This window comes from Barbatula barbatula (assembly GCF_947034865.1).
Source record: "Barbatula barbatula genome assembly, chromosome: 11".
Taxonomy (NCBI): Eukaryota; Metazoa; Chordata; class Actinopteri; order Cypriniformes; family Nemacheilidae; genus Barbatula; species Barbatula barbatula.
In genome coordinates, this window is record NC_136774.1 from 6,419,447 (window position 1) to 6,444,575 (window position 25,129).

General features: G+C 37.3%; 3 protein-coding genes across 3 annotated transcripts; 2 read left to right on the forward strand and 1 right to left on the reverse strand.

The window, feature by feature from the left end:
• The first annotated feature begins 369 nt into the window (after positions 1-369).
• Positions 370-12,676, forward strand: LOC306900097 (adhesion G protein-coupled receptor D2-like). The gene is made up of 22 exons (XM_079466813.1): positions 370-464; positions 3,174-3,293; positions 3,378-3,463; positions 3,606-3,881; positions 3,986-4,097; positions 4,178-4,303; positions 5,116-5,224; positions 5,311-5,407; positions 5,560-5,606; positions 5,697-5,817; positions 6,079-6,179; positions 6,837-6,939; positions 8,337-8,490; positions 8,585-8,718; positions 9,208-9,323; positions 9,735-9,855; positions 10,922-10,963; positions 11,052-11,105; positions 11,191-11,317; positions 11,416-11,438; positions 11,676-11,706; positions 11,883-12,676. The coding sequence occupies exons 3-22, from the start codon at positions 3,392-3,394 to the stop codon at positions 11,885-11,887; spliced, it is 1,971 nt and encodes a 656-aa protein (XP_079322939.1). The 5' UTR covers positions 370-464; positions 3,174-3,293; positions 3,378-3,391; the 3' UTR covers positions 11,888-12,676.
• Positions 514-1,277, forward strand: LOC306900274 (adhesion G protein-coupled receptor D2-like; the record flags this gene model as incomplete). The annotated part of the gene is made up of 2 exons (XM_079467093.1): positions 514-523; positions 634-1,277. 2 exons carry the CDS (start codon positions 514-516, stop codon positions 1,275-1,277), a joined length of 654 nt encoding a protein of 217 aa, XP_079323219.1.
• nr5a1a (nuclear receptor subfamily 5, group A, member 1a) lies at positions 11,916-21,436 on the reverse strand. The gene is made up of 8 exons (XM_079466814.1): positions 21,301-21,436; positions 20,080-20,183; positions 19,672-19,813; positions 18,016-18,497; positions 17,774-17,932; positions 15,328-15,447; positions 14,826-14,973; positions 11,916-13,898 (listed from the first exon to the last, which is right to left on the reverse strand). Exons 1-8 carry the CDS (start codon positions 21,320-21,322, stop codon positions 13,642-13,644), a joined length of 1,434 nt encoding a protein of 477 aa, XP_079322940.1. The 5' UTR covers positions 21,323-21,436; the 3' UTR covers positions 11,916-13,641.
• Between the last annotated feature and the right edge of the window lie 3,693 nt (positions 21,437-25,129).

Sequence of the window (25,129 nt, forward strand, 5' to 3'; positions counted from 1 at the left end):
TATGACTGCAGACCTGTCTGATAACAGAGACATTTACAGACAGTGTGGCATGCTGTTAAAATCAGACTCTTCAAGGCGTAATGACCTAACTTGTATGCTGCACATCTGTGGAGGCGCTATAAAAAGAGTAGTATGCAAAAGCTAACTGTAGCGTATAATGATGCCTTGCATTAACTCAAATCTCTCCATAAATATCAATTTACTCATTACACAATCTGTTTCAGATACTGATGACCCAAATCTTCTGCCAATCAAAAAATCAGTGTACCGGCTTGTGAATGAATCTTTAGATTTTAAAACTGCTCAGCAAAATTGCAAGGTTCAGTTCGCTGAACTCACAATCTCACACCTAAAGGACGACGAGGAAGGAGCCCAGCAGTTGCTCAGCAGACACAACCAGAGAGACCCTGTTTGGTTTCAACGTACAAACAATAATAACCCAAAGGCCAATCAGGTCCAGAAAAGTAAGATTCTGTTGTGTGCTTGACTCCAGCTTTCGAAGTGTTTACTGTAATGTATGTCTGTTGATACTCTGCTTGATTTTAGGTCAACCAAAGAGTCGTAACTTTCGTAAAGCCCCTAAATGAAATAAATGAATAACCTGTCGACATTTTGTAACCTTAACAGAAACAGTCCTCCCAGGTTTATCCTTTAAGTTCAAGGATGGCTTTGCTCGTGTGAATGCGTCTTTCCCGTCGCTGTCCGCGGTGAGCGTTTGCGTGCGTGTCCAGTGGGACCCCCGACACGAGAACATCTCCACTGTCTTCTCATACGCCTCGCCTGTTTTCACCAATGAATTCCAGCTGCGCGGCCAGATAGAAGAGTCAAGACAAAATAAACCTGCCCAAAAGGTTCGGCTAGCTCTTCTCATTCAAGGAAAACATCCTGCTTACAAAGCCGAGCTGCCGCTTGACAAAAACTGGCACCATGTATGCGTCACATGGCGCAGAAATGATACATTTTGGGCTATTTATGTGGATGGAAAGGAGAGCGATTCAGGGACAGGGGCAGCCGATCCTCAGGACATCCATGGAGATGGAATATTTATAGTGGGGCAGGACCAGGATACCTTTGGTGGAACTTTCACAGAGCCGTTTGTTGGAAACTTGACTGATCTAAACATTTGGGACGGAGCTTTGGAGTTGAAGGAGGTGAAGGAGCTGGAAGCGTGCTCACGGTTGACCAATCACAGAGCGATCTTTAGGTGGGAGGACTGGAACTTGACTGTCCATCCGTCTGTTAAGAATGTGTCGGCCACGCTCGACTGTCCAGGTTAACTGAATAATCGTTTGTAATATTGTCACATCCATCCATCCATCCATCCATCCATCCATTCATCCATCACCAGAATCTCCTTAGTGACATTCATCCTTTGCTTCCCTCTTTTATCGATTAGTATTTAAAGTCCTTTTAGAAGTAATGTGAAGTCAGTTACCCTCAGGTTCACACTGGTGATCTAGCAAAGTAACCACAGAATATTTATCATCAATGTGGACATTTTTCATTCAAACATCCCCAAAACACTAGCACAGTGTTATATTCTTTGTTCACTACATTAACCTTAATGATTCTAACAAATGTTAATTGATAACTCTTTTTCTACCAGTGTTAAAGAAGATCACAAAAAACAAGATCTTTGACTAACAAATGTTCGTGATGTTTATCAAGAAAATCTTTACAGATTAACACAATATTTGCTATTTTTGAGGCCTAAATACAATCGCCAAATTAAAAGCTAACACAAGGCTATACTATGGCCACTATCAAGCGACACTATGGTCGCTCGATATCAATGTCACCACAACCTATATCCCCTGACAACTGTCTCAAACTTTATTTAAAACGTGTTCCCTCTTAAGTAATTACTCCCTGAATTAATCTCCTACATTTGTGCCCATGTTGCATTATTTGTGAGCTTTATGTGTTTTATGTCATAGATTAAAACGTGAAAATATTTAGAGGTTTTGTTAGGTAAAGACCTTATTTCAGGCGATTTACCCAAAAACAATAAAAAAAAAAAACATAGACTTTGGGGCGACGGAACCGGAAGTATTAAAATGTAAAAATAAATACTTAAAATGTTATGTTTGCATAAAAAAATATGTCATCACTAAGGAACTCCATAGAGACAGAGGGCATTTAGTCCTCGCCCACACTGGAGGGGAAAACAATCCAACCATCCCCATTGACCTTCTATAGCGGGAAGCTGCCTCCTTGTCATTTATGACTTATAACAAAAAACAGAACAATGTCTAAAAGCTGCTGTGTGACAGGGTGTACAGCAAACAAGCTTAAAAACACAGAACTACACATCGAACCATAAAAGCCAGCCTTTTAGGAGACACAAGCGGATACAGGCAATGAGACGTGAAGCTTCAGCAGGAAGAATTGACATAGACCAATTCAATTTAGTTTCTGTATATATCTCCTCCTCTCATGTTCACAAAGGGGGGTGAAATAATCCTTTGACATCGTTCAAAATAATGAATGTTTCCTTTCACGTTTCCGTTTCACTCCTACATTAGATTTTTGGGGGGTCGACTGCTTAAAAAACCTAGTTCTGACATTTTTTTGCTTGTTAACTCTAAACCTTGCCACGTGGCAGCTTTTAGGCATTATTCTGTTTTTGTTATATGTCAGAAAGAACAAGGTCAATGGAGAGGGCTGCATTGTTTCCCCCCCGGTGGGCGTGGTTTTCAGAATATGTCGCTCTGTCTCTACACTTTGATGTCATTCTTTACCTATTCATTAACTTTCCAACTATTACTTGTCATTAATAACGTTGTAGTTCATCCAAAACTTTAAATTCTGTCGTTTTAACCCCCCCAAATTGTTCCAAACCTGTGTAAATCTCATTGTTCTGCTAAACACAAAGTAAGATATTTGGAAGAATGTTAAACAGTCTGGAGCCCAGTTGACTACTAGGGGAAAATGCACTAATCAATGGTGCCCCATTTGGTTTGGTTTCCCACATTCTTCAAAATATCTTCTTTTGTGTTCAACAGAACAAAGACATTCATAGAGGTTTGAAATAACTTAAGGGTAAGTAAATGATGACAGCATTTTCACTTTTTTGGTGAACTACTTTGGATTATATTGTATTATTGTAGAAATTAATTGTCATCAAATTTCTGTTGGTTTGCAGTGGATATAATGTACCTCTGTTTCCACAGAACCCCACAAAACAAAAGAGATAGAATGTGACATTTTTAAAGTCTCCTCTGATGTTGGCTATGAGTACAGCACAAACCCCTGCACAAAGAAATATAATTTCATCTGCAAATTTAGTAAAGGTTCGTATGTGTGGGGTTTAAAGATAACTCAGGGTGCATGTTTCGGTGTCATGGTTGAGACTGACAGTTTGAGCTGTTCCACAGAAAGCTATGTGAAGATGAAAGATGTCAAAAAGTCTCTGAAGTCCAAACCAAGCTCCTTCATGCAACATCTCATGGATCTTGGCATGGTATACACTACCCCCACCCACACACACACGCACAATTTAAATTTAACATATCTTCTTTTTTAACCAGAATACTTGAAAAAAGTATATTGAAGTCATTATATCGATGATCTGTTTATCTAACCTTGTGTCCTGCTTCTGTCAGTCTGCAGATGATTTGTTCTCTGATACTGTAGATGGACAGAGCTGGGCCTCAGTTTCGCGTCTGTTGAACGTATCTGAGCAGGCTGTGTCGAAGGAATCGAAAGGCCTAGAGGGCAGGGACATCATTTCTCTGATGCGTGTTCTCTCTCGGGCTGCGAACCTGCCGAGCACAGCCAACAAGAGCTGGCATGATGCTAAAAGACTCGGTCAGAGCTTCATTAACCTGGCAGATTCACTTCTTAACCAAGACAATGCCACATGGAACAGCATCAAAGAGGTGAAAAAACAATGCTTTACTGTATATTAACTCACCGATAAATCATTCAAAAATGAGGGTGAAAATATACCTTTCATAACAATCTCTGTTTGTGCTGTAATTAGGTATTTGAGGGGCCAATGGCTGTGATACAGAATGTGGACCGCATGGTGACAAACCTCAACTCTCTGCTGATGAACGACACAGACATTGTGCAGATACAAAGCAAGAATATCAGTGAGTTACACAGCCATGGATACACCAAGCAACAAACACAAGTCAGGAACAAAACAAATGTCTGTCGGCATCTTTTCCAGAGCTTCAGGTCCAGCAGACGATTCTGTCCGAAGGTTCTGGTGTTTCGGCATTTTGTGGGTCAGATGTGGGAAATGGCGACTGCATCTCTGTTCCAGCTAATGATATTAAGGAACTTCATGACAATGGTAGGGATATTTAAAACCACATTCAAATATGTGCATTGTAAACGCCGTCACGGTTATCAAGTCTTTATGAACGTAATCTTGCATTTAAGCTGAACTACTACTGAATTTATGGAAACTTTTAAGGTTTACTTGAAGCTTCTGCAGGCCTTTTCGAATTACTGCCATACTCTGCCATACGTAAATGCTGCCCCTGGTTCGAGCCAACGTCAGCAAGCCACATTTGTTTACCTTTATCTATTTAGTCGCAAAAAACCAACCCAACAGTTTTCAGAATACACAACCAACAATCAAATAAACGTACTAACTAACACGTGTGATGAGCAATTGAACTGCCGGAGTAACTAAAAAGAGTGAGAAACAAGGACAAAGTCAACAGGAAATGAAACTAAAACTCACGAAGAGTGAGGATCAGTTTATTGAAGGGGCAAAACCAAGATCATAACACACACAGGCCAAGGTCAAAATACCATCCATCCATCCATCCATCCAGCCATCCATTCATCCATCTGAAAATAAAAAGACTGAAAACAAAGAAACAAGCGAAAACTGGGCATAAGAAAACCAATGACAGACCTAGGAAGCAGTGTTCCAAATGATAGACTAAATGGGGATTATATAGACAGAGGTAAATGAGACAAAGGTTAATGTAATCATGGATAAAGTGTGATGTGGAGAATGTCCACTTGAAGGGCACTGCAACTAGTGACTGACAAAAAATAAAAGTCCATAATAATTTCTGACATTGTGACACTGTGCCGGGGAATGAAAACCTTATGCAATTCTTATGATGCATATGTGTTGTTCTTGTTTAGGCTACAGAAAAGTGACTTTGTTGAATACATGGTACAACTCTGCCAAATGTTTCTCTGACATCCAGCAAAACAATTCTCTTCCTCCTACAGCCACCGATGGCTCTCTGAGGTAAGACATGGTCATTCTGCAATAAACAGAGGATTGCTTTGAAGCATTGTCCTCTTTCATTTGACAAACACTGTCTTGTATTTTAGAATGGTCTTGGGTTCATCCATCATCTCCAGTACAGTGTTGGGAGATGGACAGCATGTCAGCATTGCTGTACAGTTCACGCTTCGACACATAACTGCGGTATTCACGTCTAATTGATGTTATTTTCATTTGTGAAATTTCAGTTTTTTAAATTTACAGCTCAGATATTATTATTATGGACTCCACTGTATTTTTTTCTGTTAAAATACTTTTATTATGCTTTTCATGCGTTTCCCTTATTCTTTCACTAGGAAACATCAAAGGAAATAATCTGTGCATTTTGGGATTTTAATCTGACGTGAGAGATGTTTATTTACTTATTTTTATGTATTTGTTCTTTTTTTTGTCGTGTATTTTTCCTGTAAAACTTGTTTCTTCGGTTTTACAGACAGGGGGGCGGTTGGTCAAAAGAGGGCTGTTTCAAAACTTTGTCTCAGAATAACTTTACCACCTGTTACTGCAACCACACCACAAACTTTGCCTTGCTGTTACAGATCGAGGAGGTTGAGGTAAGGGTGTTTTGAAGCAAAATGCATTAAAAAATTTTGTTCTGTGATTTGTTAGCTCAAGTTTGAAGACTTCACTATTTGACTACACAAGAGCTGTTCTTTCTAGTCATAGTTATGATTTTAGACAAAATAAACTGTAATTATGCATTTTATCACCCATCTAGAGGCCTTATTGGCTCAGTTCACAGTTCTTCATCGTGTTGATTTCATTTCAAATGACAAGGTGACTGTAAACTGAGATGCTGTTTGTGTGTGTTTTAGGGAGAAAGCCAAAGTATAAGCCTTCAGATATTCAGTTTCATTGCCTCTGGTGTGTCTCTCTGTGGACTTATCTTCACATTTATTCTCTTCGTTGCTCTAGGGTAAGTCTTTTCACTTTTGTGGCTCCTTGAGCGCATCTGTGATCTCCAAACACATGATTATATGTGTTATTAATATGAATTATTATCAGTGTTGGGTGTAACTAGTTACTAAGTAATTAGTTACTGTAATTAATTACTTTTACCTTAAAAAAGGAAAGTAAGGGATTGCTCTTATTTTCTCTGTAATTAAATTACAGTGACTTCAGATGTAATCGAACTAAATACTGTGTAATGTATACAATAGTGGAATTGACATTAAATTTCAAAGTCTAACTTTAAAATGTACGCATTAATGTATCTTTCTCACATTTGTAATACTTAAGTCAGTTAATGAGAGAACTTTATGTAGTTGTATATGATTTATTTGGATGAATTAAGAGTCGTTTCATGTCTACCCTTGATTCACTTAACTAATCAAAGTGGATGAAGGATATAGAAAGTAATTAGTAATCAGTAACTAAATACTTTTTGGAGAACGTAATTTGTACAGTAATCTAATTACACTATTGAATATGTAATTAGTAACTAGTAATTCATTACTTTTTCAGAGTAACTTTCCCAACACTGATTATTATACATATTTTACTGGATAAAGCTGCTTTCATATCCAACATCTCACCCATGGGAACGCTTCTATTTTTTTCTGTCTCCCTCTAGTGTTCCGAAGTCAGATCGAACTACTGTCCACAAAAACCTAATAGTGGCTCTGGCTGTGTCTCAGTTTCTCCTAATATTCAGTGACTGGGCTGCTGTAGATCAGGTGTGCTCACGTCTATAAATATTCTCTGATATATTGATGTATTTCAACCATCCCGCGACGATTAACTCAAATATGAAAAAAAGAATGTGTATTGATTTTACTTTACAACTTGTAAAAACATATTTTTACTTCTTTTAACAGTAAAATAATTTAGCATTAGCTACATATACATATTTTATCTACATGAAACATTAATAATTGGTTTTAGACATAGAGGGTGAAAATCTAATTCCAAGTAACTTTCAAGTAAACCGATATGTCTTTAAAACTGACAGCAGGTAAAATGTAAAAGAAAACTTTACAGAATATTACTTCTATTTTACAGTTTTTTACGGCCAAAACCCTTTGAATGATCAAATTTACAAGAAAAACATGAAAAATGCATAATTTCAAATGAAAATGTGTTTTTTTTAATGCTTTTTTCTAAAGTCTATTTTTGAAATACGATAAAATACATTCATCACAATGTAAAAATTCCCGTGAAATTAACAGTGAAATTCTCTGGTAAATTAACAGTGAAATTCCGTAGTTTTTACAAGGAGTTGTTTTCACTTACAGACACCACTGACACTTTATTTCGGTTGTACGTCTTCAGAAATTGAGAATTAACACAAGTTTACATGTTGATGACTTTTGTTGAGTCACCGTTATGATGATGATTGTTTGCTTTAATTGGGATCTTGACCCTTTGCATCTTATGTTAAGTCTTGCCCCAGATTTAATAACTATGTGTTGAAACCGAAACAGGTGGAAAAAAGGCTCAGCAATATTACTGCTGTTTCATTTCTTGTAGGGAGTATCATTACATGTTTTAGAGTTACATCAGGTACTGATATAAAGTGATTATGTCCCTCTCATCATGATACTGTATAAGTTTAATTATATTCTGAACAACACGTCTTTCACATAAAAAATGACCACATGACTAGCAGACATCAAGAATAAAACAGTTTGTCCCAACAATGGTGACAACCAAAAAAACCTCTTTAGATAAACGCAATGCATTCTGGGTACAATCGAAGTACAAAACTCTGCTCAGCTGCTAGTATTTTTCCGTAAAACTTTTGCCCCGCTTCTTTTCTGCAAGTTTTTTACGGTGAAAAAGCAACTCTAAGCAAATTAACAGTGACATCAACAGCATAAATAAAGCCAGTAAAATACAGTAATCCTTTATAAATATTTTATAACAATTTTTGTAAAACAAAATTCTGAATTTCACGGTATAATCTTTGCAACATGAATTGTTTCATGTATTATCTCCATCAACTTATAAACACTTAAACAAGATTTTCAGTTAACTTTAAAATGTTACTTTATTTAACTTTTTTGGAGAACATTCTATTCTTGACAATGAAACTCATGGCAAGCATTTGTGCACGTGTGTTGATTTCACGCAGAAAGCCTGTTGGTTGGTGACAGTCCTTCTCCACCTGTTTTTTCTCTCATCTTTCTGTTGGATGCTGGTGGAGGGCTTACTGCTGTGGAGTAAAGTGGTCTCTGTTAACATCAGCGAAGAGAGGAGAATGAAGCTCTACTATGTGCTGGGTTGGGGTGAGAAGCCTGCATGTGTGTGTGTGTATCATCTCATCATTAATGCTTTTATTAATCCTCTTCTCATGCATTTGGTCTGTCTTGTGTCTCTTAGGGGTGCCTGTTGTTATAGTGGCTGTAACCTTGGCAGTTACTTTGGACCGTTACAAGGCAGAGGAATACTGCTGGTTGAATATGAAGTCGGAAGTTATTTGGGCTTTTGCAGGACCCGTGCTGTTTGTTGTGTCTGTAAGTATGCGCTTGAGAATGACTTAGAATTCATGAATGTTTTTAATGTAGTCTGAATTCTAAATAACATCTTTTAAAATGTTAAAATCTTTTAATAAATAAGTGCTTGAGCCTTGTGGCTGGTGTCACATGTGAAGTGGTATTTCTTAAAGGGACAGCAGCACAAGGTTTCAGGTTATAAAAGGAATAGTTCACCAAAATATGAAAATTGTCTCATGACTTTTGTTGGAGAATACAATTAATATTTAGAGTATATGTAGAGATTGAAATATCATGTATCCACAACAGCATACAGAAATGCACAGTATGTGTAAATATGGTTGTGCGTGAATCATGTGGGTGATATTCCTCTGATAGAGTTTGGGAAATATTGTCCTGAAAGCTTTAAAGGGAATGTTTTTCACAATGTATAAAACATGGAGTGCAAGCAAGTATAATAATCAAATGTATAATATGAATCAATGGTTTCTCATGTTCGATTTTCTTTAGGTCAACGCTGTGGTTCTTTTCCGCGTTGTTATGGTTACAGTGGCCAGCGCACGTCGCAAGGCAAAAATGCTGACGCCCAGTTCTGATTCCAAACTTCACACACTTGATCTTACCTGGTGATTATTTTCTTACTTTAACATGTATTACATTCTTTTATCAAAATAAAGGTTAAAACTAGTCAGCTAGTCAGATTCATTTCATTATTACAGATGACTGACCAGTAATTTTGTTGTGATCTGTCCGAGTGTTTCTCTTTCACATTGCATGTGTCTCTATCGGCCACCTGGTCTAGAAATGATATGATGCAACTGTGCAGTACTGTGCACAGTCATTTGTTTTTCCTGTTGGTGTTGAAGATCTGTACTGACGCTTGTATGACTAACCAGCTAAACTAAGAGAGAAAGCCAATTCAGCTTTATCTCCACAGCACCGTTATGATAATCTCACCCTGACTAAATTGTATTAGTTATCACTACTTGTGATAATTGTGCATTTCCTTGTGTGTGTGTGTGTGTGTGTGTGCGCAGGGCAGCGACACGGCCAGTGTTGATCTTATTGCCAGTATTAGGTTTGACGTGGCTGTGTGGAGTGTTGGTACACTTATCTTTGGTTCTGGCTTACGTCTTCATCATACTCAATGGTTTTCAGGTAATACACAACATGACAGAAATGAAATGTTTTTATTTTATTTGTGGGAGAACTTTCTTTAACTTTATCTCTCATTTTGGTTGCATGTGCAGCTCTCGTGTTTTCTTTACTTGCCAAGTCTTCCTTCCTCTCACATAATGAATGAGAGTCGTTCTCCCTCCCAGAGCTTGTTAATGTAGATTTATAGTGTTTGTCTGAGAAAGAGATAAAGAGAAGATAGATTGGAAAATGGAGTACACACACATACCAAGAGAGATAGAGAGAGATTCATGAGCTGGATTCAGCACTGGACGGAAACTCTTCCCATATAATTAGCCAGGGCAAATCTGTCATGAATGTTTTATGCAGAGTCTGTTCTGCGGAAAGATTCTGTTGGCGTAGTGTAATATACTGTACATTATATGAATCGTTAATGGCTGCCAAAACAAAACATTTCTGTTGTAACTTTTTACATGTTGTGTCAATGTCCAATTTTAGTCAATGGCCAATTTGAGCAAGGTTTTATAAACGGAGCATCACCTTAAATCAGGCAGACCACATCAGTCAATCTGACACTCAGCGGTTTCTGATGTGTACCAATTTTGATACATGGGGGTTCTTTCATTCATCCATATTTTACCTCATTCTACTGCATCCCACCTCAATCCCCAACTCCACTTTTAATCTGGAGATTTAACCTCAATTAATCTAAAATATACATCAGCAATATTCAGACAAATATACATTTGGCAAATGAACACATTATTCGTAATAAATACGCATTAAAAAACAATAGTAATGTTACTGTTGTTTATTATTTGGGCCAATGTATCCTTCTACAGTTAACACTTGTGTTCTGTTTTATTTCAAGATGAATATATTTTTCACTTAGTTTTCACAAAAAGAAAGGAATAGCACTTCTTACATTAATGGATTTGACAGAGACAAGTCCCTGCAAACATTATTTGAGTAGCCTATCAAAAGCATGAACACGGTTTAAAAGGTTTAAACTGTCTAAACTGGCAGACAAAAATTGTCAGCAAAACACAGATTTCTTTATCATTTAACTTACATTTTATTTCTCTAGGGTCTGTACATTTTCCTGGTCTATGCCGTGTACAACAGTGAGGTATGACAGTTTAAATTGGACTTTAAAATGAACACTACATGTCTTCCTCAACAAACTGTAAACTTACAACTGTCTAATAATAACGTAGGTGCGAAATGCAATACGACGAATTCAGGAGAAACGAAAAGCTTTGTCGTTTACAGTAAGTAAACCTTTTTACAAATGTTTTAATGATAACCTGTTCCTCTGATTATTCGTCTCATTTTTGATGTCACTTCTTGTTGAAGAACTGCTCTCAGCCTACCAGCTTCATGCCCTCTCAGAAATCATGGGTACACAGTCTGCCAACTCATTCCAGCCCAGACAACAGTGAAAACTCAACTACCATGAGCAGATCTCTTGTCTTTAAGAACGGTGTGTATATGTGTGGTTAAAATAGTCATAAATACTATTTTCTAAAAGCGAACCTTTTGCTATTTTCTGCACAGCATAATTTCCTCTTTCTGTTTCAGAACGCTTTAAAGAGGTCTCTACTGTGAGTTTCTCATTAAAAGCTCCCAATGGAAATCAGTTAGCTGAAAACCATACATAGTAATCAAATAATAATATTATTTTTAATACAACTATAATAATTTATTAATAACAAATAATAAGAATAATTAGTTTATCGTTATGTATATATTCGTTTATTATTAATTAGTCTGGTTTTAATATAACATAAATATTTGTGTTATTGTTTTGAATGAAATCACAGCAAACTCTTTCATTTCAGGTGGTGCAACTTACAGCCTTTAAGCCTTCAGGTAAGGAAGTTTTTCATGTAATCGCTAAAATGTAGTTCTTTAGTAGTTCTTACATTAACACATATTTGGGGGAAAATATACAATGAAACTATGTTATTCCTGGTTGAGTCCTTTCTTTATTTTCTCAGAACTCTCATAGATTTAGTTTACTAATTTCTTTTTTGCTGTTACCTTAGGCTAAGGGAAGCTTTACACTATGTCACATGGACTCTAGACTTATTCTGGGATGTAAACTCAATATGTGATGAAACACACACAACACACGCGCACAAGAGCAGCTTCAGAAAGTTCCGCCTCCCCCGCAATTCTCCAGGCCTTCTCATTCCCAGGACTGAATCTGTGTTGAGTGAGTGAACTCTGAGACTGCACCCGGTCTGACACATCAAGGCTTTTACGTGTCTTTTTAATATTGCATAGACATTGTGGCACAATACAAAAGCTCACAGTATTCAAGCTTTTATTCCACCGTGAGCCTCATCATGCCATTTTTTGTGACCAGACAACAGGATTTTGTTGTTAGTGATTGAATGACTTTGGATAGGAGTTTCACCAATTCATAGTAATTCAGATTCTAGATATACTGCTATACCTATCACCTGTTTTTATCTTTCTCAGTGGATTGTGGAAAATATCAGTGTGTAAATGCAAGCAATGAAAATTAACACATTATTTAATTTTAAGTCTTTACATCTGTTTTTAAGTGTCAAATGTACCTGTATTGGATTATGTGTGTACTGTCCAAACATGACAAAATGCATTTTTACATCATTTCTGGAAATGTTCTCTTCTCCTAGTGACATTTATGTTATTGTCATGTTCTGTAATCATACTACTATGGCTCGTAAAAAATAAACGTAAAAATATAAAATATTTTATTGTAATACCCTGTTTTTACACAATGTGTTAAGCATAGAAAAGCAGCATTCATTTTGTATTTACTTTCACAATTAAACTTAATGTTGTTCAAGTGAAAGTCAGAATCTCTTCAGTCATTTGTGAAATAAGAATTTTACAAGACAGAATTGATAAAATGTTTGTTATTCGTGGTTATAAAAAACATGTTTTTCATTTTGTAATTGTTTCTGACACACATAGATCGATTCAATTAAAAAATAGTTATCCCAAGGGTTTTCAATGAATGTAAAAAATGCACTCTTCTTTTGTGAGCTTACAAGGGTTACAGCATGTGTGAATGTTTTCTGACCTTCCCTTACCCTTTTTTTATTGCCTCGCTGAAGAGACACTCAAAAGGATAACAGCATGTCTGGCCCCACAACTCTCTTTAGAAACATGCCCATTCAAAAAACGTAGCACACGCGCAATCTCTTAGGGTTTGTTTTATTCATAAAAGCAGCATTTTCTTTTCATTATTTTATTTCGACCAATTTAAATGTAAAGACACATATATCTGGCATCTTTGTAAAAATGTGCTTTAAATATATCAGTTTAATCGATATATCATGTTAATAAAAATCATTTTAATAAATACTCTGAATCGGATTGATTTTGGAAAGGCCCTCTTAAACAAACAATAAACAGTCCATTGACCATTCTCTGTACAAAAGCACAAAAGTAATAACATAACTCATAATAATATAATAATAATAATAACAATAGTAATAATATTAAGGTTAATAATAACAGATACAGCAGGGTTCCAATTACATTCTGTGTTAGCATTTTCTCACATTCAAGAGAAATAAAAGACAATATAGATAAAAACAGCCGTAAAAAAAGACCACGTGAGTCAAATAATCGGTTAATATTCAAATCTCTCTGTCCCCTTATGATTGTCATGCTTTGTTAAAAAAGAAAAAGAGAAAAAAAACACATCATTCTGTACATTCATGTAAAGTATGAAAGAAATGCCTTTGGAAAAGTGTTCACATTCCAATAAGAACATATGGCTTAAGCCTTAAACTCTCAAACTCCCTCTCACATCGCAGTCGATCTCTTGGCATGAAGCATTTCTATCAGGAGATTGTTGCATGGCACCTCTCCACACAGGTGTTTGTAGCACAGGTAATCCTCCGCCTGTGCGCTGAGCGAGCGGACCTCAGGTAACCGCAGTATGAGCTGACTGAACCTGTCCAGACACTGAGGGTAAAAGTAGAGCGTGTACTCAATCAGAGCGCTGTTGATCTGCTCCTGGATGTTCTCTACAAGCTGCTGGTTCTCCAACAGCTTCACATCTAAAAGAGAGAAACCATCATATCTCATTTATATGTGTGTGTTCCTCAAGTGTTTCCGATGGGGTGTGTGTGTGTGTGTGTGTGTTCGGTCACAATAGCCTGACCCATTAATGGAGCACTTAGCCGATCTAGTCAGAAATGCCATTCACACGGTAATTCAAAGGTTGAATAATCTTTTCAAAACATTTGAAGGACACAAATTGCTCCATAGACCTGCTTCCATTTAGCTAAAGAATGAACAAAATCAATGTGACAGAGAGATGACAAATTCTTTCGCTTTTCAAATGCATGATCTTCTTTTAGATGGCCTGTTCATTGTGCCTAATGAAATTGGAATTGGAAGAATCTCAATACCTATCGCTGGGTACAACATGGTAAAGTTAAAACAAGAATGGGGATGCGTTTTTTCATTTATTGTATTTAGCGTATTATTTTAAACCGGGAACTTACATTGTTTTGTATTACAAATGTGCTGTACAAATATAAACCGTCCTAACTAAATGTATTTATATATATCGGTATATAATATAATATACCCGTAATGGCACCTATAAATATGTATTTGACGAAATGCCAAAAACGAAGACATACCAAAACTTAATAACCATATATTTCCAATCCATTTTCCAAATCCTTTGCAGGGCTGATCAATACCATAGAAATATGATAATAATAATATGTCATAAAATATATAATATAATAATAATATATTCAAATGCATAAATTAACATATACATTTTGTTAGAGATTTTATATCAATGATCACTTACTAAGATTTTGAATCACATTTTCACAAAGATTTGTTGTCAATATCAGTGTCCCAGTATTGGCATACTGCTTGACTACATACTACAGAGACCTCACCAGTGGAGTACATACCGTTGGTATATAACAAATGTAAATAAATAGGAATACAGCCATACTTACTTGGGTTAAAGAGAATGAGAAACTTCAAGCAGGCCATCTCCCTTCTGTCCACCTGTAAGAGCTGAAGTCTTTTGGCCAGTTCTTGTCCTCGCTGTACTAGACCGGCCAGAGTCAGTCCCGCGTCAGATAACACTCCTGACAGCTCAATCTGCACGACACAAAAACATCTTTATTTGGAGATTTGTTTTGTCTAGACGTGACAGGAATACAAGGAATATAAACATCTGTAAATGTGTTCAAATACTTGTACTTGTCCACAAAGCATTGTTTTAATTTGATAATGATTTATGATCAGCTCAGAATCATAATCAGAAGTTTGATGCAATGTGGCAAAGTAAGCTGCTGTTTGATTTTGCAGTTTGCTATAAACACAACAATAAACATGCCACACCATATCGCTTTACACTATACAGTATATACACACTATATGCAATGTAAACACATTATAGAGAAGAATGAACAGAATAAAAAATAAGTGAGCATTATAGTTGGACAATCTCACCTCCTGTCCTGTTATGAGCAGCAGACTGTTCTCTCTCCCATGGTGCACCTGTCTACAGATATGATCAAGAAGCAGCAGCTCACTCCAACAGTTGTGCAGCAGTCGCATCTGATCTCCCACCTGAGCAATGGGAAATTGCATGTGTTGTTGCTTGTTACACAGTTGTACATCGTTACAATGCATATAAAGAGGTGTAATAAAGTCAGTGTGCTCTCTACTGTAGATAAAAGTGTCCAAAGGTCAAAACAATAATAAATATATGCAAGGTCTTATTGTTTTTACTTAAAACTTCCCAAAATTGGCAAGAAAATCATTGCAGATGCAGAAGGAGAGCGAATAGGTGCCTTGAATATTTGGTTTTTATGAGTGCCAGACGAGGACAACTCATTTTTCCTCTAACCACATGCCCTTTCTCTCATCCCTCCTCCAAACTGATCTCCATTGTTGGTCAAACATTTCGGGGGTCATACTTTGTCAGAATTCTTAAACACAGTGTTTATCAGTAAATCTTTAGGAAAACTGTATCACTGCACATATCAAACACAACACAGGCACTATAACTAAAATCCAATTTCTGCCCTCTGTACGGTCTTATCTCATCCGCTGCTACCAGACCCGAACGCACAATGACCTTGACCTCATCCATCCACAAGCACAGCAGGTGTGTTTGTAAATTAAAAAGGCACATTTTAGATTCTTACTTATCTAAAAGACTATCACCAACACACACCATTCACAGACAACCTCCTTACCCACTACACTGTAAAACATTTTTTTTTAAATTACAGATTTTTGAAATACGCTCAAAAACCGGGGTGAGTGTAATTTTACAGGGAAAACCCGTAATTTTACTTTATTTTTTACAGTTTATTTTTGAAATGCGGTCAAAAACTATAAAATTACAGAACAAGACACATTTACAAGACAAATGTGGAAAACTATTTAATATATATACACTATAGACCACACAATAATTTTACAGAAACAAAATATTTATTACGGTATATTTCTGATCTTTTTGACAGTGTAGCATTTCACTTCACCCAGATAAAGCATTTGTATACATGGGAGCACAGGTACGTGCAGTTTGAGAAAATCCATTCGATCGAAACGCAAATATTCAGCATGGTGTGATACATTACGACAACTGAGATCAACACAGCAGAGCTGGGATTCCAGAGCTATCTTCAATGTGGAATGTAATTAAACGCTTCTGAAAGCGGGAGTCGGTCCCTAGCATACACATTCAGACTATTTTATGCAAGAGTCACAGAACTTGACACTAGTTAGCCGGGTAATACAAAACTCTGCTACTTTGCTTTGCTTCGCAGCTCCGAGTCTGGAGGGGCATGATTGAGAAGCGTTTACTTTCTCGTGGGGGGCTGTTGTCTGAAGTTTAAAATCATTGGTGTACCCGTAAGCCAATCACATGTCGTATGTTATGCGCCGGCTCAGCTTTACCTAATATTTGACAGCAGAGACAAGAAAATATTTGCAGCCAACTGTCAAAGTTAGGATTAGTTCTGTTAAACACAGCTCTTCGTTCATTTCGAGTCCGTCGGAAATGCTGCAACTTAACGCTTAGAGTCTACGTCACAGCTCTCAGCGGCCCTCTGTTCGTTGGTTGGACGGCTGGTGTCGAGCCGTAGATAAGGCTGGTTTGCTTTATCAGACTGAGCACAGAAGTGAACTGAAATTGAGCGGAAGTACGAAGTCTGACGTAGTGCCATGACTTCAAAGCGGAAAAGACTATGAATATGTGACTCCTGCAGGTGTGAATATGCAAAAAAGTACTAGAAACTTTGCTTGAAGTAGAAGCATTGAGCCACTTAAAGACACCGAAGAGCATTACACAGTATATCAGGACTTGCAATCAATAACGGCATCAAAATAACTCCAATTGCCACGCTGATGACTGTAAACGTATGACCAACCGCTTTTTCAATTCCCCATTTACCACAATATGTAAATAAGTGGATGTGACTAACCACAAAAGACTGAGTGAATCCTAAGCGGGAGCTTGTTATTAAGATATGCGACATCTTTTGGTTTCTTTCTAACTATATTGTGTAACAACACCACTCCCACCACAAAACAGGTTTTGATCATAACACCAACCTGTGAGCAAGACACCCTGACACACAAATGGGCAAAACCACAGATGAAATATAAACAAGCAGATGTAATCTTATTTATAAAGGCGTTTAACAAAACACATTAGCAAATCATTTCACAACAACATAATATCTTAATGTCTCGATGTCCCTTAGTGTTATCTTTCAGTAAGATGCATGATCTGGCGACAAAATAGCAGACTTACTCCAAAATAGTTGTGATTAGACAAGACGTTCAGCTTGTAACATTTGATAATCAGAGTAGTGTCCCTATAGACACACGCACACGTTTTATGGGGACTTTCCATTGACATTTTTATACTGATGTGTACCTTTAGTTGCTTGAAAAAGACACAGCTTCTCGCCCACTCGACGATTGAGAACAGTGTCTGATCCGCCATGACACATAACAGGCTGAAAGGCCGCGGTTTGTCCAGTTTACCCCTGCCGCTCTGCTCTTGGTGAAGGTAGGCACAGATCTTTGCCCTAACCTGGAAATGACAATTGTATATTGTTACCGTGGCAACTCTTTTACATTAACGCATAAGAATAAGACATATCTTTGGACACTCACCTGTTCTTGGTCTGGATCGCAGCTGACCAGTTCTAGCACGAGTGGGGGCGCATCCGGGTTCATAGGGCTGGTATGTGGAGAGGCTGGCATGCAGACGTCAGGATACGGGTACCCCAGAGACGAATCAGGTGAACTGGAGTATGTTTCTGTGTATTCTGCCTTAATGGATCTACTGTGCACCGGTGCTGTGTATTGGTACTGTGCCGGGAATGAACCGTAGCTTTGCAGGGCGATACCAAGAGCCGGGGGGCATAGAGGAGGGCAGTCATACTCCGGAGATGAGAGAGAAGGAGGATGGAGCCCTGGGAATGACCCCGGAAGGGGGTATTCGGTCTGACCGGTAGACAGCAGGGTTGGGATGGGCTCTATTTTAAAACCGCTGGCTCGGATTAAAGCTCTCTTCTGCTGTTTCAGGGCACGGTCACGTTTGTACATAGGGCCAAACTTATTTCTCCCTCCTCTCATTCGATCAGCACGGACAGCTGGAGAGAGAGATAGATAGATAGAGAGAGAGAGAGAGAGAGAGAGAGAGAGAGAGAGAGAGAGAGAGAGTTTCAAAATGATGAATTTCAAAATGTCTTACTTTCTTTTTGCAAAACATAAGCTTTGTAGCCTACTAAGTGAAGATATTTTGAAGGTATGGGAATATAATACCAAATAAAGCAAGGAATGCTTGGCAATTCCAGAGGACGCAACGAAAGCATATTTTTCCTCCTGTGGAAATTTTCCAAGCTGGTTCTCGTGAACTTTTTAACTAGAGCCTACATGAACACGCGAGGCTTATCAGCGCGCGAGGAATGTGTCACAGGAGCGCGCGGAAACAGGTGCTTTTTTGCACGCGGCCTGGGAATCGAGCGCACAGGGAGCAGATGAAGAGGTTCTGGCCGAGGTTCTGTCCTTTTGTACACTGAAACTTTTGTCAACCGATCAGAAATGTGCTTCACGTCAGTGCTCGAATTGAATCAAGTCTTACGGGGGTCCCCACCATAAGACTTTTTTGTGGGGGTGGGGGTTCGTGTCGAAAATATACAATTTATACAACATACACAATATATTTGATCATAATATGCATAACTATATTTATTCAAAACAGGCTTACATAAAGAACAGGCTTTTACTGTATTTTGGCTCAAATCAATACAGGCTTGGTGAACAGAAATGACATTTGTTTGGCGTTTCAAATTTAAAGTGACATGACAACTAGCCCATAAACAAACTTATTATCAATTATTGTAAATAATTTATTCACAACATTTTGCAAATCCATTGCATAAATTTAATCACATTTGTCAATATCATTATAATTTTTACTCAAATGAAAATATCTGAGGGACCCCCTAAGTCTATTTTTTACTTGTTATGGGGACCCCTAGTGCCCAACGGGGGTCCCGGATTCCCCCAGCCCCCCTTCAATTCGAGCACTGCTTCATGTTGTAACATCGAGAAATATGGCTGAACCAAGCTTATAAATTACAACATTAGATTAATTTAAGTAAAAAGGTGATTATAGATATTTAATGCGTGTTACCATACACGTTATTTTCGGGTTAAAATAAAGCGAGCAATTGGATATTTCCCAACACCATTTTGATTAACATATGAAAATAACAAATTTTTCGTCATGCATTTATATGACATAATTACGGATTTTCTTACCCTCCAGCCTCATGCCAACGCTAAGACACTTCTGGAAACGACAGTAAGGACATCTTTTCCTCTGGGTTTTGTCAATGCCACAGTCCTGATTCTGTGTGCACGTGTATCTCTTGTTATTCTGAACCGTCCTCTTGAAAAAGCCCTGCAATAATAAATCATTTAGTTCATAATTTAATCAATTAAATACACCAATAAATGAATTGATTTCACCTTTTGTAATTGATGTAAATTGATTTGTAATTTACATACAAATAAAAACAAATGAGCCGACTTAAAACTTTGATGTACATTTCATGCATTATATATTAAATGTGCGAAAACTATTGAGCTCTTTAGTATCATGCTATCAATGATAAAAAAAGAATAATAAAAATATATTAAGTGTTATAAAGGCGAAACGTAGCTTACCTTACAGCTTTCACAGGTAAGAAGTCCGTAATGATATCCGGAGACTTTATCTCCACAAACAGGGCAAAGCTCCTCCAGATCTGCATCTGGTGTGAAGTCCATCTCTGGAAACATCAAACACATGACAATATGAATCACAAATAATCATCATTCTTATTGGGACGTTATAAACACGAGTGTGTGTGTGTGTGTGTGTGAATGAACTGATTTTAAATGAACAGCTATTTTCTATGTACAATTAAAATAAAACATTTGAGAAAATTAAAATCTACATTTAATTTAGATCTGCTTTCCCAAGCCTAGTTTAGGAGTCCTATTAATGCACAGAATATAACTTCATCAAGTTAAAAAATACCTCAATCTTTCCGCCAAATGATCATATAAAACGACCGACGACTGTCGACAAATATGATATTCAAAATAATTCTTATGATAAAATAAAGCCGTAGCCAACACGCATATAAAGCTCTGACAAATCTGTTCACTTTACGTAGCATTTGAAGGGATGACAGATTGGACGATATTGGGTCTTTTCATGTCACCTATGGACGTGTCCACCCAATCCACGCCCACTCGACACAAACCCAAAAAATCAGACGTTTAATTCACAGAAAGTGTCACGGAAGTTAAATGCTATAAGTACACTGAGAGGAATATTATAGGAAGCGCATTGTATTTAAATGAACCGTATATTGTAAACCTACTCACTGGCTTGGGGATGAGGATGGATTCTTTTTACATTTTATGGATTATTTTAGCAATCATACAAAAAAGTTTTTTGACTGTTCAACATAACGATACAGAATTGACAGAAATGTTCTTGTACTTTGTGTCTCTGAACTACAAACATAAAATGTAGCTAAATATTGATGAAAATGTGACTATTCTAACTGTTTCACGGGACACAAAATACACAAAATAAGCTGGGATGTTTAACATTATGACATTTGCATTAACGGTAACCACATGAAGCAGGCTTGAAAATAAAATATTTTACAATGCACCTTTGTACATCTTTAGTTACCATACACGTTTATTGCGGATACCCTCCATTAAAAAATAGATCTGACGCGTAAAGATCTCTAACAATAGGCTTTAATCTCAAATGACATTTACTCATCGTCTATTGACATTGAAGAAACGAAAGGAAGTTATACAAAAAGATGCGCACTTATCAACTATTTCTTCAGAAATACAATCTAAGAGCTGCAGCCTACTTACCGTTATTCTGAGCGTCCAGCATTTTATAGCCCCTGGAAGAAAAGCGTCTATTTCATTTAACTTTACTCGTCAATTCTAATCCTTGAAAAACTTCAGGAGCGATTCTAACAGGTCTGAGGTCTTGTTTTATGAGGCGTCTTCCCCTGGACTGAATCAGAACATTGGAGAGGTCTTCATTGGACAGCGCGCTCATGTGACACCCCTCACGAAAGATGCGCTTCATGCGCAGCGTTTTATTACCAGTCCCAGGAAAGAAAAACAGTGCGCATGTCCATTTTTCATCATTAAAGTGATTTGTGCTTTCGTAATTTATTGCAAGAAGTGTTCGGAGTGTCGGGGCACTGAGGGGTTTATATCAGTATGATCTTATAGCCTATATAGTACCATATGATCATGATGGCCTTCTAAACATTTCAGACAATTTCGTGTGTTTCCTGTGTAGGTTAATGATGAATTATCAAGCGTTATAAACAAAACATAAGGACACTATGAAAGGATATCAATCTAATCCATAGGTTGCATTTTACTGCTAAACTCATATGTAGCTTCATAAAACTATTATTTTATCTTGTAACAAGAAGAACTGAGTTGATAATTTGTTTTTTTAAATTATTTACAAACGCAGAATTGATGAATTCATTGGATTTATGCATTTATGCATTTTGTCACTTTGATCGTGGCAACTTCACATATTAAAAGGAATAAGACTGAATGAATTGTGTAGATAATATTAACTATTTTACAGTATGATCGAAAAGAAGTTCATACAATTTTCAAAATGCGTCAAAACAAACGCATGTTTTAATTTGTGTTCGGTTGTCCTCCGTAAACAAACATCCGTAAATACATTTAAATGCGAAGCAGAGGGAGACGTGATAATATATCAGTCACTGCTGCCAAGGTTAGTTTTGTTATGCCGGGGTGCTGTGACTGCATTTGTGCGCTTTTCTCCGTCCCTGATATGATGCGCAAAATAAAGATGCTACGCAGACATCACCATGATGCTTTGACTCCAGCGGGACTATTTTTGCTTGGCGAGCATTCCTCCGTCTTCTACTGAAACACCACGAATGTCTGATAGCAAAACGAGGATAAGAGGACTAGAGTTACTGAATGCTCATTACAGGACAGGTTTCTTAAGGCGGGGAATCGAACGTCAGGATAAATAAACAAAATGACTGACGTCAACACGCGTCTCTGCGCAAACACCGGTCGGTGCCCCGTTCGGTTACGCAGACGGATTGAATCACGTCACGTTGAAGGTAACAGGTAGGCCTATAGGGGCCGAACACAGTGAGCACAAAAGAATCTTAACCTCGAAAATGAATGAATGTTTATCGTTTCGGATACGATAATCTGAGTCACACCTGCAAGATGCAGCTACACGGTTTCTGTGGCAACAGCATGAAAGCGTTTTTATGCATAATGTGGCCCAAACTTAACTTCCGGTAGAGATCAGAAAATAATCTATAACTGGCGAGTATTTTTTTATTTCATTAACTACAATGAGTATATCACAAAATACAAATGAATATAAATATGTAGGCCACATTTTATATCATAACCAAACACACAGGCCCAAGCGCCTGCGTCAGATTTGAACACACTGGCCTCAAGGTCATTTTATGGATTTTATGGATATTCACACATGGTGCCCCGAAGAGTGATTCTTCATATGAAACAGTATATGTTGTTTTTTAATCACGACCAAATGCAAACACTTTTCTAAAACGTATTGCCTGAAAACGTTATAATATGTTTATTTTAAATAAGCGTCACTCACCTTGAAATCTGAAGTGGCTTGATAGGCCTACTTTTGGGGGCTATTGTAGTTTATAGTTTACATAAGGCACCGGACATATCAATGCGATATCAGTCCTTTCACATCCCATAGTCATGACTATATCAAAGTATATTGCAGCTTCATATTATATAATCCAAAAAACAGACACATGACATTTCAATTACAAATAAACTAAGTTATATTCATTACACTTGACTGTAGATAATAGGCTCTATTGTTCGTTATAATGCTTCTTAATTATGAATGATTTGCTGCTTTAAATTAAAGAAAAGCTTTTAAATGCAACATATGTCATTCTTTGAAGGGCTTCAAACAAAATGGCCTCAGCTGTACCTGACAACGTGTAGGCTATGCTGAACAGGCTAAGATGTTTTTGAAAGAGGTCTGGGTAAGTGATTTCTTGCCCTTGACGGGTTTCTAACACCACAACATGCTCTTTTGTTGTTGGTGCCCATATAAGATTTACTTTGTCCCTAAACAACAATGCCAAATGCACGTAATGACAGTCGCAAGGCCAATTCCATAGGCAGCCTTGGACACATACGGTATAAATATTTTTACCAAAGTGGTTGGGCATTCTATCTTGACAGGATGTTCATTTGAAAAAGGAACCGAGTATGTCTTAATATAGAAAGAAACAATCCTTTTCATACGCAATACGGCTTTGACAACATGAATGAGGATATTCAATTCGGTAGGGTGGACGATTTCCCCAAAATGGGACAGGTTTTGGAACAGTGATGGAGCACTCGCTAAAAGCTTTGTACTGGTAGTTTGTGTGGTTTTGCAACATTAAATATCAATTTCACATCATAACAATACTGAACGCAGTTACACATTATTGTGTTTCTGCAGTAGGAGAGATTTTTAGAAACTTCAAACCAAAAAAGCATAGGCTAATATTGCCATAGTTAAGGTAGATGTGCAGCATAATGCATTTCCTCAAAAGGATCTGAGAGGGTGACTCCTGTCAGCCTTTGGGAATGAATAGCATTTTGGAAAGACTTTTCGAGATCAGACCAAAAACCGATCCCCTTGCGGCCCTCTCTGGACAGTGGTCTCTACCCATGAGATATCTGTACTCAAGCAGCTGTTAAGATCCACTGCCAGAAAATCCTCCTCATCCCCCACGTTGTCAAGGCCACAGCAAGCATGTAGGTACGGTACAGCGCACACACACACACACACACACGCGCGCACGCACGCACACACAAACACACTGGTTTCCATGTTGTTTGGAGACATTCCACTTGTAGACTTGTATAAGCTGTTTTCCCTCATGGGGACCTAAAAGTGTCCCCATACGGTCAAAATAAAATAAAATGATAAATTAGATTTTAGTACGAATGAAGAAAAAAAGAGCCCAGAATGGATGGGAACTTTAAAAATGCAAAATACAGCACTTTAGATTTACTTATACTTTTGATTTTACTTCACTTTTTTCATTTATAACATAATTCCCACGGTTATATGTGTGTTATTCCTATTCCTAAAGAGATATTTTACCAGATCAAAAATTATATATATTGTACAGCCAAGGAAGAGCCCATTTCAAGATTATTTTTAGTTTTTTTTAATGTGTTATTCATCTGTATGTGTTCAAGGAAATTGAAAAGGTTTGTTTTATTGTGTGACATACAACAATATTTCTCCCAAATTTCAGATAAACATATTGTTTCTATTTGCATTTACATGCAGAAAGTGAAAACTGGAGAAACTGGTGAAAATAACAGAAAAGATGCTCTGTATTGTTTCACATTTCAAAGAAAACACGTTCATATTCCCTTTAAAGCAACAACAGTGATATTATGTATTTAGGATAAGATCAAAATATAATTTAACGCCGTTTTGTCATGCTGTCAGTCTTTCACATCGCTGTTGGATGATTCTATGTCACTCCTGAGGTTTTTGTTTTGTTGAAATTTAACAGACATTGGACTGGAATGGCCCACATTACATCTAGAAATGCAGATTAAATGTAAATTTTTAAATGGTCTCTATTTGTTTCCGTGGCAGACGTGCTTA